The sequence below is a fragment of the Ursus arctos genome, unplaced genomic scaffold (genome assembly GCF_023065955.2).
Source record: "Ursus arctos isolate Adak ecotype North America unplaced genomic scaffold, UrsArc2.0 scaffold_2, whole genome shotgun sequence".
NCBI lineage: Eukaryota > Metazoa > Chordata > Mammalia > Carnivora > Ursidae > Ursus > Ursus arctos.
In genome coordinates, this window is record NW_026622874.1 from 3965277 (window position 1) to 3978770 (window position 13494).

The window sequence follows — 13494 nt, forward strand, 5'->3', positions numbered from 1 at the left end:
TTCAGCATGAGTTAGCTACACAAAGGATGTTTAGTATTTGTCTAACATGGTACCTGTAAGCCCTGGCAACGAGGTTAAAAAAACACAGGCATTAAGAGCAACTGAAATAAAAACTCAACCACTAAACTGGGGAGACCTACCTACCCCCTGCGTATTTCAGTGGAGAAGCTGAACAGGGCTAAAAAGAAGATTCAAATCTAAAAATCATCCAAACAAAAGGCTCCAAAGAGCAAACGGGTACTGTAGTTTTAAGTTTAGGCAATTCATCTGAAGAGACTGGTTTCCGTGACTAATAAATTCGAATTGCTGTTTAGAGAGCTAACGCAGGTGATTCTTACTCAAAACACGGATACCTTTAATGCTTGGGCGTGAACTACTGCGACCTCTTGCCAAGGCTGGAACACGACATATCCTTGCTTTTACTATTCCTAAAAACGCTATAACTGAAATGGAGTTTCTCTCAGAGCCCCAGAAACATGAACAACAAAGTTTAGATTCAAACCATTTTAAAAATTTTAGGAGAAAATGGCTTTAGGAAAAAAATACCATATTCACCTTTCCACAATATTTCACAGAATATTCTGGGGGGTGGGAGTGGAGAATCATTCTCTGCTACAATTTCCACCCACTTTTTGAAAGACATTTTATAGTTACATGTACAGAAGGAATTATGGAAACATTTTAAGATGCACATTTGTGTCTACTATCAGAAACTTAAGGCTTGGGCTGTGAAAGACAGGTTCACGCCTTCAGTACAAGCGTATTCTGTTCGGCTTTTTAAAAAAGTATCAGATATACTCCCATAGACCTATCATCAGATCTTTGTATGTGACAAGTCTCTACCACTGCTTACAAAGCTATGAAAATACTTCATTTTTATTTGTGCAATGGGACTTCTAAAACGATCCTAGGATAAGGTGCCAATTTATATTAACCTTATAGAAAAACAAGTCATTCAACTCACACAACTGATGCAAACATTAAATACAGAACATCATCTGGCCATGAATGTAAACTCTCCAGAAGGTGAAAAACATACTTAAAATATACTTTTCCTAGAAAAATTTTAAATACTTTTTCAAAGAAAAGGGTCTTTTAAGAAGCTTCAACACTTCGTTAGTGCTCAGGACCTCTAGGTTCATTGTCCTTATCGCTGGACGGGGTCTATCCTAGGCAAATGTGAGCCTCTTGTTTGTGGATTTAATATGGCTTCCTTTTGTCATCTCGACGTCAGGCTGACCGGACGCACGCTTCACTCTAAGATTTGATCTCACTGGGATCGATCTGGGTATCAGGGCCAGAGGTTAGTCCTGGCTACTAGGTCCAAGCCAGAGCCCTCTGTCAAAGGCCAGACAGTGACAAGATGTGACCTACCAACAACAAAGAAAACGCTCTATAGGACGGCATGAGTTACTTCATTTCTATCTTGCAGTGTTTTGCCTTCTTTCCCGATTAACCTACTCATGCTGTTTTCACACGACTGCAGCTGACCAATCTGATCCGATACCTGACTCAGAATGATCCATCCAACTCTCTGCGAAACTTTCTAGGGAAAGCACCACTTACAGCAAGAGCAACCTCACGGGAACAGTTGAGACACTTGTTCAGAACTAGGTCTTTAGTTTACTGGGTGTTTTGCTTGCCACAGAGACGTAGCAACCAAGTTTCTCACTGACAGATCTTATTCTGCCAAGCGGCATTCATTTTTCTCCCTTTTGCTTGCTTGCTATCTGCTACAGTCCCTTCTTCTGAATTTCTTAAACACTAAAGGGATTCTTTCCGTACATATTAATTCTAATCTTCAGACTGCTTTTGGTAATTTTTACATTCTCCTGGACAGTGCATCTATTCCACCTTTCTTCCCAAAAGTTTCCGGCCTACACAAGGCATGACAGTCTACCAGAGTGTTACTGGTACATTACTCTCTCCCACTGTGATTATTAGAATATAGAGCTCCTTAAGCAAGTAATTTTAAACTACAATATATATCCAAGATTCTTCAAAGGTACCTAAATCACTGATTAGCAACAAAGGTTGAACTTTTCCCCTGGGTAAGTCTATGCAACCCTAGTAATTATAATGTATACTGAAAAATAGTTCATGCCTGCGGTTGCTACCACTAAGCTAACTGCTAAAAAACCCAAAAGCTCTTGAGACACTACCTTGTACAGTTACCGTTAAGTGTTCTTACAGTAATTACACGATTAGCCTTTGTTCCAAAATCTATCAACTAAACCTACACCGCCATCTAAAACTCAACTCCAGCTCAGCTTGCAGCAAAATTCCTAGGAGTATGAAGAAGTTAAAGATCTGATTTAAAATGGCTAAAACAAAAATCTAAGCAAACAGAAATAGACAAACCTAAACTTACCAAAAGCAACCTAAAACACCAACACACTAGACTGAAGTCAAGGTTTAGTTCTACAGTTTGACTCCTGATTCCTCACTTCACATCAGTGAGGGTCCTTTAAGAAGATTAAGTGTTCTGTGCAAACCCAATAGAATTACAATTAGGGGATCTAATGTCGTCACATAGCTACAGTTAAGTTAGCAGTGTTGTGTAGTAGTGAAATCAATGACTGGCTCACGTGATGGCTTCTAAAAGCATCGTTCCCAGAGTTTCATGTATTAGATAGGTGCGTATAAGATATTCGGTTGAGGACAGCCATTAGCATTTTGTAAAGATGGTAAACGGAGTGTTAACTTCTCCCAGCCAGTACACCATTTCCCCTCATTAAAATGTTAAGTCATCTGGGGGGGGAGGGGAAGGAAGAATTCAACTTTGCTTCATAATTCAAAGTCAATTGTCAGTATACATTTAAGTTTTTAAAACCTAAATGTTCCAAAGTACAGAGTAAAGAATAAGCTGTCCAGAAAGCACACACTTAAATTTTCTCCTCTTGGGAGTTTTATAAAGGGATTTTGAACCTTGATGGCGAGAATCCCAAAACAAGAGTAAAATGAATTCTTTTTATTGCAAACAAACGTCTAAATTAATTTCTCCACCCACTTTCTTTAGAAAGAAAAAGAAATCAGCAGGCTAAGGAGATACCCATTCAAGAACTGACATGATTAAAAATTAAGATATAAATGGGTGACTCACAATGTCATTAGCTTACAAAGATGGTGGAGTAAACTACTACAAGCACACTAGTTATACAGTATTTTGTGGGAGAAGGGCATACAGACATAGCTAACTTCATATAGATCCCATTAGACAACTGGATTTACAACAAGTTTTTTTAATAAGAAATGGGCAAAGCCAGCTTTCTTTTCAGAATCAAAATGCAGAACAAATGGAAAAAGTATGGTATTGAACCTTCACAAGTTTGAGCCTCCACAAATAAAGCAACCAAGTTTTACATGTTTAACAGCCCTTCTACATACACTCCATCTTCTCCATCTCGGTTCCAAGTGTTATCTTCATTCCCAATTACGCCAATTCCATTGTTATTTAAAAAAAGAAAAAGCCTTCCCCGTTATTGTCGGCAACTACTATTGAAGCTTCCCCCGCCACTACTCAGAGAACTACAGAGAGGATGGAGTGTACTATGAGCGGTACAGAGTCTTATGCAATTCATGAGGACCACTTAGTCCTTACATGAATCTGGTTGCTAACATTTCTATTATATTGTGACAATGACTCCCGACTGTTATCTCTGTGAGAAATGGGGGGAGTAAATTCTTAATAAAAGACACCAGGTACAAAGCAACATTTTACTTTTGTTGTGATAAAAAAAAAAGTCACATTTTACAGATAAAATGTAGAACCCTGAAATACTGACACATTCTCTTATCGTGCACAATGCTGAGGTTCTCTTACGATTCACTTTAAAACTGCAATTAAAAATGTACAAAAAAGAAAAGAAAAAAAATCAACCCACAAAGCTTCTAAAAAAGGAACCCGCAGGCACTTCCTCTTGTGGAATGTTTAAAAAGTTAGCCTACTAAAGAAAACAGTCGACTTCTTGTGAAGGTTTTGGAGAAATATGTATCAGTTCGTTTTATTTGGGTATTCAATAATATCCTTGGTGATAATGCTGACTCCATGGCTTCTGACCCCAGAATTGCTGTAAGAGAAAATTTTTTTTTTAAAGAAAAAACATCAATAAGCCACTCAAACTGCTTTTAGGAAATGACAATCTAATTCAGAGTAATTGCTGGAAACAAATATATACCTGTCATACCTCTGATTTCTACCAAACCAGATTTAGTTAGTATTAATATCCCATTATTATCAATAAACACATTACAAAAGGAAACACATCATGACTTGGTTAGTTTATACAATTAAAGCTAGCAATAAAAGAACCGTTTGTATTAAAGAATATTTTATTATAACGTTAAATTACAACAAACTCCACCTAAATTCACACCTTGCCCTGTAACACTTATAAACACTCCAAACCCTGGACAAGTTTTTCAAGACTGATTTTTATGAACTTAAAGTACAATTAATGTCCATAGCACATAAGAAATTACTTACACCCTGCTGCCACTGGTTGTAGCCCTGAGATTGATTTTTGTAGCCACGATTGTTTCCTCGTCCTCTGAAGTTCTGGGGAGAAAAAGACATCTTTAAGAACTCAGAGCACAGTTTGTCGGTTTGTACACGGGGGAAGCAGCGGCACAGAAATGCATCATCGATTGCTAGCAGTTATGAAGCTCTGGGAACAATCTGCTGGTTTGTTCTCAGGTATCTAACTTATTCATCTAAGGCATCACCTGACTCCATGCTAGTTCACCTGAAAAATCAAAATTCAGTGGGCCTCATTTTACCATCACTAGTCTTTATGTCACTGCATACAGACACACACAACGAGCTGCTTACGATTCTTACTGAGGCTTGTTACACACACCTACAACCTTCCAGACTAAATCCTCCAAGCATCGTGCCTGGAGGGACTTAAATCGTTTTACCTGGTTGTAGTTCCCTCTGTTGGGCATTCCACCTCTGTTGTAGTTCCCTCTGTTTGAGTAACCGCCTCGGCTGGGAAACACAGGGCCGCGAGGGTACGGATAGCCAATGCCGCCACTGCCGCCGCCGCCGCCACCTCTCTGCGGCATATTGCCCCTCCTGTTGTAGCCGCCACGGTTCCCGGGAGCTATGAACAAGAGATGGTTAGTTTAACAGTGTGCTGTCGCACCTCCTTTACACAGAGGACTAACGACAGGTTCCTCCGGACCAGTCCTTGATCGCGGGAGGGGGAAGTCACTTTTGAAGACAAGCACAGTGTTTCATTTAACCACTCACATCACCTACACGTATTTATCGAGTCACTAGATTTTAAACCAGTTACTAGAGCAGCAGGATCAAGCCAAGAGTCGAATGTCCTAGGCCAAACTCTGCTAAACCCCACAAGGACCCCCAACCACAAGATTCTCAGCACCTGTCTCAGCCCTGAAGCGAACGAGCCCCACGCGCCCAGGACTTGCCTCCCCCTCGGAAGTTGCCACCGCGCATGTTGAAGCCGCCGCGGCCTCTGTGGCCACCACCTCTGTTGAACTGGTTCTTGCCACTCTTGTTTTTATTGCTCTTCTTTGAGCCAGTGTTCTGTTTCTTTTCCGGCGGAAGAGCCTTTTTGCTTTCTTCCTTATATTGTTCCAAAAGCTTCTGGGCTTCCTCCTTCTGCAGTTCCACATAGGTTATCTCATCGAAGCACTCCGCTACCTCGGGCAGCGTGAAGTTCCCTACAAGGAAGGACGTCAGGTTAGCTTAAAACCCCGTGACACCCACAACCCCAAAGCCTAAACTCGAGGGCCTTTCGTCTTCTGAAACCACACTATGCCGTCTACTCCTGGTTTACTCACTTATTTTCCTAGAAACAAACCAAACACATCCACTGACACGGAGTGAACATGACTCGTCGAAAAGCATTGCTGGCAGACGACATTCACTCAAGTTTACAGACATAAATCACAAAAGATGTGAACACAGAATTAAATTCCATGCCTTTCATTTTGAGGACTGCATGTTCTGGTAGGTCTTTTCCCTCGACCTCTGCTTTCTTTTGTGTTCTCTGCTTGTAGTCTTCATCTTTCGGGCAAACTACAACAGCTTTTCGTTGAAAGCCTGCAAACAGGCACATTTTTCTCCTCTGGGCAGCAGCAGACACGTTTGTCTTGAAAACAAAGGGTATAAACCCAAATATTAGCTCCACACCAAACACAACAATCCATTCCTTTTTTCAACATCAAAGCTACAGATTACCTGATCCAGAATGAAATTTCGCTTCTTACGGGCAGCAATCTCAATAAACTTTCCAAGACACTGGGGAGCTCTCTGCAACAGCGTGTTCAGTTTTCCAGTATCAGCCATCTGCTTCTTAAACCCCGCCACCTGTTTCACAAGTTAAAAAGTTCCTTTGACCTTGTGAATGAAGCTTATTCTTTTAGCATCAGCTTAGATCTATGTGGAAACCACACATTTCCTAACTTAAATACTGCCTTTCCTCATTACCATTATGAAAAGGGTCACTTCACCACGTAACAAGATCCTCTGCTGTTCACCTCTTTTTTAGCTACTGAATGTTGATAGCTCAAAAAATTTTATAGAAAAAAACAGTAAAACCTAGCCACTGGAAGGCACTTTACCTTACACAAGAAGGTAGTTTACCCTACGTTCTACTCTAAGTAACCAATGTAACTTTGACAAACTCCTATCTCTAAAACACCAACAAAACGCATAAAGACAACAGGCAAAAAGATTAGAATACCTTCTGGTCTTTCTTAAATGCTGAGATGACACCCAAAAATTTTACTTACCATCATTTTATCCATTATGGTGTTTGTCCCAAGAATGTTGTATTTACCAGGATTTTCTGCTGCATGTTTAGTAACCCAGGTGGTTTTCCCAGCTCCTGGCAAGCCAATCATCATAACAACCTACAACAGAAAGAAATGGTATTTCACTTATCACTAAAGCCATCTAAGAATTCCTTACACATGTTTTTTAAATGCATGAGAACCCAGTTTAGATATATATAAATTTCATTGCCCTAAAAGCAAAGGGAACTTTTGGAAACTCAACACTCTACAGAAAAGCACACAGCTACTAAGAGAAAAATCACTGGCCGACAGCGACAGGCACAGCAGAATCAAACAATCGTCCATATCATCCAAATGTCATTTCTGCCAAACAGAAGTAATCTTCAAATGCTTAAGAAAAAAAAAAAAAATCCATGTACCTCACAATCTTTCTTCTCTTCAGGCCCCTTTGGTCCTCTAACTCGATCCTCTAAGGGGACATTCTGGATAAAAGTATAATCTTCCGGTATTGGAAAATATGGCTTTTCCTTCTGACCAAAATTAAATTCAACTGCACAGTTGTGGCAGAGAACATGCGGAAAGAGTGGCCTTCCAGCAAGAATTTCCTTACTGATTTTGAAGGCAATGCCAAGATCCTGCCCATTCTTTGCATAGGAGAGTTCTACTTCATCACTTTCAAAGTTCTGTTAAATCAGAAAAAAATTAATGGTTTTAACCTGCTGTTAAATTTTCTTAAAAAATTTTTCAAAATTTAAATGAGGAATGAAGCTTATACTATGGAAAACATATTTAAGTTAAATGTTAGGAGCTTTATAACAGTAAGAATGAAACACATGTATCTAGAAGCAGAAACAATGCTGCCTTAGCAAACACACTAGATTTTCAGGTCAACTTCATGTTAAGTAGTTTTCAGTCAAAATGGTTAGTTGAAGGCTAATGTTGATATACCTTTAAAAAAACTCCTAGCTAATAATTTCTTGCTTATACATAGAAACTTAGCCGACTTACAGCAAAACATGTAATCACATCATTTTCATCAAATTTCTCTCCATAATCTTCAGTCTCACAGTTGCATGTTTTTATTCCTTTAAGGGAATACCCATAAGAAAATTCTTCTTCACCTAAGAAAATAATTAACTTTCATGAAATCGATGGTTCAAAACAGTCCAATGACCCACCATATTTTAACATTCAAGATGGAATGAATCAACAGAAATGAGTATATAACCTAACATTCTTCCCCTTACACTTTATCTAGATGTAGAAAATTAATGAGCTAAATGAGTTATGTAACTATCTGAAAAACTGCATACCATGGGATAGTGATTTTTTAACCCACTGGCCATAGAACAAGTAATTGTAAAGGAAAAAAAAGAAAAACTGAAAGTCAGCTGATACCTACTACACTGGTAGTAGTATCGTTCATGCCTACAATACTAATAAAATGGATTAAAAACAGGCAGAAGGTTTAGAATGCCTTGGAGTCTAACTACTGACACCAGATCCCAAACACGCATGAGCACATACTACTCAAATGGAAACGTTACCAAGCAACATTCCACTTGTGGTTAGTGACCAGCCAATCCGAACTTCATGTATGTCAATATCTTTTGTATATAAATGCCTTACTGGGATCTTCTCTGTAACCTGAAAATCAAATCATAAATGATTACGAGGAAGATAAACCCTTGAACCCTAGTTTATTTCATCTGGGCAGTGGGCTAATTCTCTGGCTACTAATATAAAGACACCCCTTCTACCCTTACCATCTCTCCCCTACATTTACGAAAACTTTAATAATCGACAGAAGAGCTTGGAACTTGAAATTGAAAAGGTTCAAGTCAAGTCCTTGGTTGACTCACATTTAAAAGAACAGTTAATGTATAAAAATTACACATTCTTGACTTAAAACCAATTAAAATATACATTCAACATGTTTTGCTCTGGAACAACAGTTGAAGCCTAACCAAATTATTTTTAAACCCTTCGTGGGCCTTTCAAATGCCTGATAAAGAAGGAGCACCCTAAAGACAAACAGGCTGACTCTACAGCACAAATTTCTGATGTAACAAATACAGTTAGCTGTTACAGGTTTTCCAAGCCCCTCTTCTGAGCCACAGAAACTTCAAAGGTAAATTCCACTGACACCGAAGTTGTCAGGCAAATGGAAACTCACAAATGTTCTTAAAAAAAAAAAAAAAAAAAAATCACAAAACTGCATTTACCTTCATCTCAAAACAGACTTTGCCTTTTGACACACCGTAAGATGCCCTTCCTCCAGCCCAAAGAAAAGCAAAACTCTCCATAGTGAGGGAAGAAGCACTGAGGCGGTCTCTTGATATTTTAAAATGTAGATCACAATTATCTGGAATTATATCAAATACCATATTATTTCTTTTGACATCCAATGTAAATACATCTGCTACGTAGACAAAACCTGGTTATTACGTTCTTGCTTATCTCCTAAAGCTGCACGGCACACATTGCTTCTACAGATCATGCTGCTTTCTGCTCTGATCTTCACTTTAAGCCCCACTCCCACCAAGTCACTCTCACCAAATTATAAACTAAAGCGTAAACTGCCTACAAAACCAAAAACACCAAGGTTTAACGTGTATTTTAAGTATATAAAATAATCAAGACAATGTGACATGGGATACATACCTGCTCTGCTCTTTACCTTGATTTAGAGGCAAGCAGTAGAGGATAGCAGGAAATCAAAGTGAAGCATGCCAGAACCAGGTAGAATTTACCAGTGCCACAACAAACTGAAGGGAGGCCATGGCCACATACTTTGAAATACAGGAGGTATGAGCTGTTGATCCTGCACTTTGTAGTTTTAAAACACCAGGGGCTCTAGATCCTAAATTCTTTCTCAAACTTGTGAGGAAGGCAGCCTCAACCTAGCAAAGTGCAAACCTGGTTGTCTAACACTGTTAATATTACAGCATTTTAGGTCCCTTTTCGAAGCCAGGCTTGCTGGTTGGTCAGTAACAACGGGGGATTATCCACTCCCCGGATTACCTAAATCCGGGAGAAAGGTCTTTAACCTGGCTGCCTTCAGGTCAGCGGCTCATCAGCACGCACCTTCTTGGAGTTCTCACCTCATGTTAAAAAGTTGTTTTCTTTTTATTGATGAAAGGAAATTAGATCTACAGTTTGGAATTCTTAAATGAGCTTTGCTCTCAAAATTCCTGATCACTGGTAGAATTTTCGATTCAACAAATTGTGTTTGAACCCAATATAGATAGTCATAAATGAGCTGACGTTCCAAGGTAATCAGCTAAAAGCCCATCTAGTTTGATAGTAGCGTTAACTTCTAGAATCATTGCTTCACTATCTTGCCAATTCCAACTTAGGTTTGTATTTAAGCAACCAAACTATTTAAAATAAAACTCTCAAATCAACTACTTTTCCATGTGCGTTTTTTTTCTTTTGAAAGACTCCCTTAGCTCAACTACCTGTAAAGGATATTTAATAAGAAATTAATAAGAGTTAACATTTACATTCTCACAAATCTGATTAAAGGTAATTTGTATTGGAAAACATAGGAATCTGAACTTTAAGTCCCTAGATCTATGGGGCAGGTTCACACCTTACCACCTACTTTTCAAATTATTTCTACACTTTGTTCTATTTATCAAAGTGAAAGAATTGTGCATTCTGATCAAATACTAAACCAACAAAATGTTTTTATACAAAATCACACATCTGACAGCCAAGGCCCATTTAGAGGTTTGCAATACTTCCTCATACTCAATTGCAACCCAACTGGGTAAAGTAGCAGTGTTTACAGCGCTGCCATTGATACCATTCGCTGCTGAAGAAAGCTAGTAGCCCAGTGATAGCCCACTGCTGCTGCCCCAGGTCTTTGGAAGAAATCAACTTATGTTAAAGCAGCAGCTACTGAACTGGAATTGAGAACAAAAGAGCAGTTATTGAAAGAGTAATATTACAATATTTTAGAATAGGGAATATACTTGTGTGCTAATGGGAAAAGTCATTAATACATATTTAATTAGCCCAAATAGCTCGCTTAATATAATTCTACCAAAAAAATGAAATTACTTTATTGTAGGAGCCTTATAAGGACAAGTTACAGGTAGTCTTACAAGTTTCCATTAGCTAACTAAAGCCAAAATTGGCATTAATTTTACATTCCTACAAATGAAATTTTTCTAGTCATATAAGAAAATACCACCAAATTGCTGGAGTCTCTAAAATTATCAATACGACACAACTGATGCTGTACTACTAAATATTAAGCTACCAGTGTCTGAATACAACCCATCATCATCTCCCTGCTTTTAAGAGAAACGGTTTACACTAAGTTTTCTGCATTTAAGTTCAGCACACTGCGTTAAGTCCGCTAATACTCTGGAACCAAAACCGACACATTGAGTAACTGGGGGAGGAAAGGGAAGAAACAGCTTCACTTACAAGTATCAAGACAAACCACTGTGTCATCGAAGTGCTCATCTTCTTCTTCAACAGGTGGCTGAGGAGATTTGGCTCTGAAAGACAGAATTGTCTCCTGATTCAGCTTCTCCTACCCAAGAAAGAACGGGGACGGGTAAAACTAGATCGGCCTCCTCTACCTGCTGTACTTGTTCTCTTCAATGTACTCAAAATATCCACGGCCATGATCTTCTCGAGGTCTTTTCACCCCTCTCTTTTTATCTCCGCCTTTCTGCTCTGTTTTGCCGTCTCCTATAACACACAACACCCCTAACATAAGGGACCAAGCCGCGACACAACCGGGGAAAAAAAAAATCCCCCTCCTGTTTGTGGACGCAAAAAGCCCGACTCTCCCGTTCTTTTTCTAAGCGTTTTCAATCGACGAACCCAACGCGAATTCAAAGAACAATCAGCTTGGAACCGGCCTGGAGTTAGTGACGCAGTCTAAAGACATTCCTAATTTTGCCAGCCTGCTCGAAGGTTCGAGAAAGCTCCTGGAGACCAGCACGGCCCAGGCCCCGAGCCCACGTGTATCCCAAAGAGAGTTCAAGAAGGGGGGAGGGGCCGGGCCGGCCCGCGCGCCCTCCCCGCCCCTCCCCCACCCGGGCCCGCGTTCCCCGCGGCCGCATTGTACAGATCTTCCGCCCCGCTCTCCCCGCCCGGCCCCTCCCGCCGGAAGTGACGTCACGCCGAGCCCCTGCGCTCCTTGCACAATACCGCGGCCCAGCGCCGCCAAAGCGCGCCCGCCCCGGGCCCTCGGGCCTCTCCCCTCCCCCCGAGACATGTGCCCGCACCGCGCGCACGCAGCGCGGCGGCGCCACCGCGGTCCGACGGGGCTCCCGCCCGCGGCTCCTCCCCCTCCAGCGGCAGCTGCAGCTCCCCCCCTCCCCCGGCTCTCCAGCCACATAATGGAGGCGCCGCCGCCACCGTCGCACACGCCGAGCCCGAGGCCGCCGAGGCCTCGAGGCCGGGCGGGATTCCCCGCGCCCCCTCCCCCCCCCCCGCGCCTCCCCCGCGGCGGCCCCCGCCCGGGGCTCCCTCCCCCCGGCGGGGCTCCGGCAGGCCTGGGGCACGGTCCCCACCCCGCGCGGGCCTCCCGCCGCGCGCAACGTACAACGCAGCACTCACCCGCCGCCGGAGCCCCGGGGCGACCGCCGCCTCCGCCGCCTTCCGCCTTCTTCTTACCTCCCGCCTGCTGCTGGCCCTGCCTCGCCCCGGGCGGCGCCACCGTCACCGCGAACAGCGAGGTGGGGCCGCTGCTCTTCCCCGCGGCCTCCTTGGCGGCCCCGCGCTGCTGTGGGGGCTGTTGCTGCGGCGTCGCCGGCGGTTGAGGCTGCTGCTCCCCGTGCCCGTTCTCGTCGCCCGCGCCCTCCTCCTCGTCGCCGAGCTCATCCTCCCCTTCCTGGAAGCCCTGATCGTCGCCGTTCTCGTCTTCCGAGGCGGCCTCCTCCTCCTCCATCGGGCCCGCGTCGGCCGCCCCCGCGGCCCCGTTCTCCTCCCCTAGCTCCATCTGGTCGCCATCCAGGGCGGCGATCCCTTCCTCCTCCTCTTCCTCCTCCTCCTCCTCCTCGTCACCGCCGGCCGCGGCCTCCTGCTCGAGGCCTGCTCCCGAGCGCCCGGCGGAATCCCCGCCCAGGTCTAGGCTGCCGTTCCCTGGCTCCATGGCGGGGCGGCCCCCGGCCTCCTCATCGTCCAGCGCGGCCTGGAGTCGCTCCATGAGCTCGGCCTTGAGGCCCTTGTCGGAAAGGCGCCGCTTCTTGAGCTCCTCTTTCAGCTCCGAGACCTTCAGCTTTTTTACATTAACAGGCGAGGAACTCATGGTGAGGGCCCCGATTCACCGCTAGGCGCTGGCTCAAACTCGGCTCCGCTCACTCGGCCACTGGTGGCGGCTGCTGCGGCTGCTCCTCGGCCCGGGCGGCGGCTGCGGCTGCGGCTGGAGGTGGGTTCGTGCTGCAGAGCGGACCCGCCTGGTGTCGAACGGCGCCAATTCCTTTCACCGAGTTCGCGAGGGAGACGCGGAGACTCGCCTGGCGCGAGCGAGCACGCAACGTCCTCTCGCAGGGGCGGCGCCGCGCACGTAATATAGCCGCCCCGCCCCCTGCGCTGACGGGAGCGCTGCGCAGGAGGAAAGCCGGAGCGCGCCCGCGCCCCGCCCCGCCCATTACCGTACTTCCCTCCCCGCCCCCACGCCGAACCCGCCGAGAGCGCGGCGCAGGCCGCGCAGTGCGCTTCCAATTGCGACCAAGCAAATGGAGGTGAAGGAAACCG

The 13494-nt window shown here is 43.8% G+C and overlaps 1 protein-coding gene across 2 annotated transcripts; it reads right to left on the reverse strand.

Moving 5' to 3' along the window:
- Positions 1-2956: 2956 nt before the first annotated feature.
- HNRNPU (heterogeneous nuclear ribonucleoprotein U) lies at positions 2957-13284 on the reverse strand. Of its 2 annotated transcripts, none has more exons than XM_026509557.4 (14): positions 12355-13284; positions 11367-11478; positions 11209-11282; positions 8994-9133; positions 8316-8415; positions 7777-7889; positions 7188-7451; positions 6766-6885; positions 6212-6340; positions 5954-6122; positions 5437-5691; positions 4921-5105; positions 4487-4558; positions 2957-4070 (listed from the first exon to the last, which is right to left on the reverse strand). In XM_026509557.4, the coding sequence occupies exons 1-14, from the start codon at positions 13043-13045 to the stop codon at positions 4017-4019; spliced, it is 2478 nt and encodes an 825-aa protein (XP_026365342.1). In that variant the 5' UTR covers positions 13046-13284; the 3' UTR covers positions 2957-4016. The 2 variants fall into 2 exon arrangements, with proteins under 2 accessions (XP_026365342.1, XP_026365343.1); XM_026509558.4 differs by having other exon boundaries at positions 12412-13283.
- Between the last annotated feature and the right edge of the window lie 210 nt (positions 13285-13494).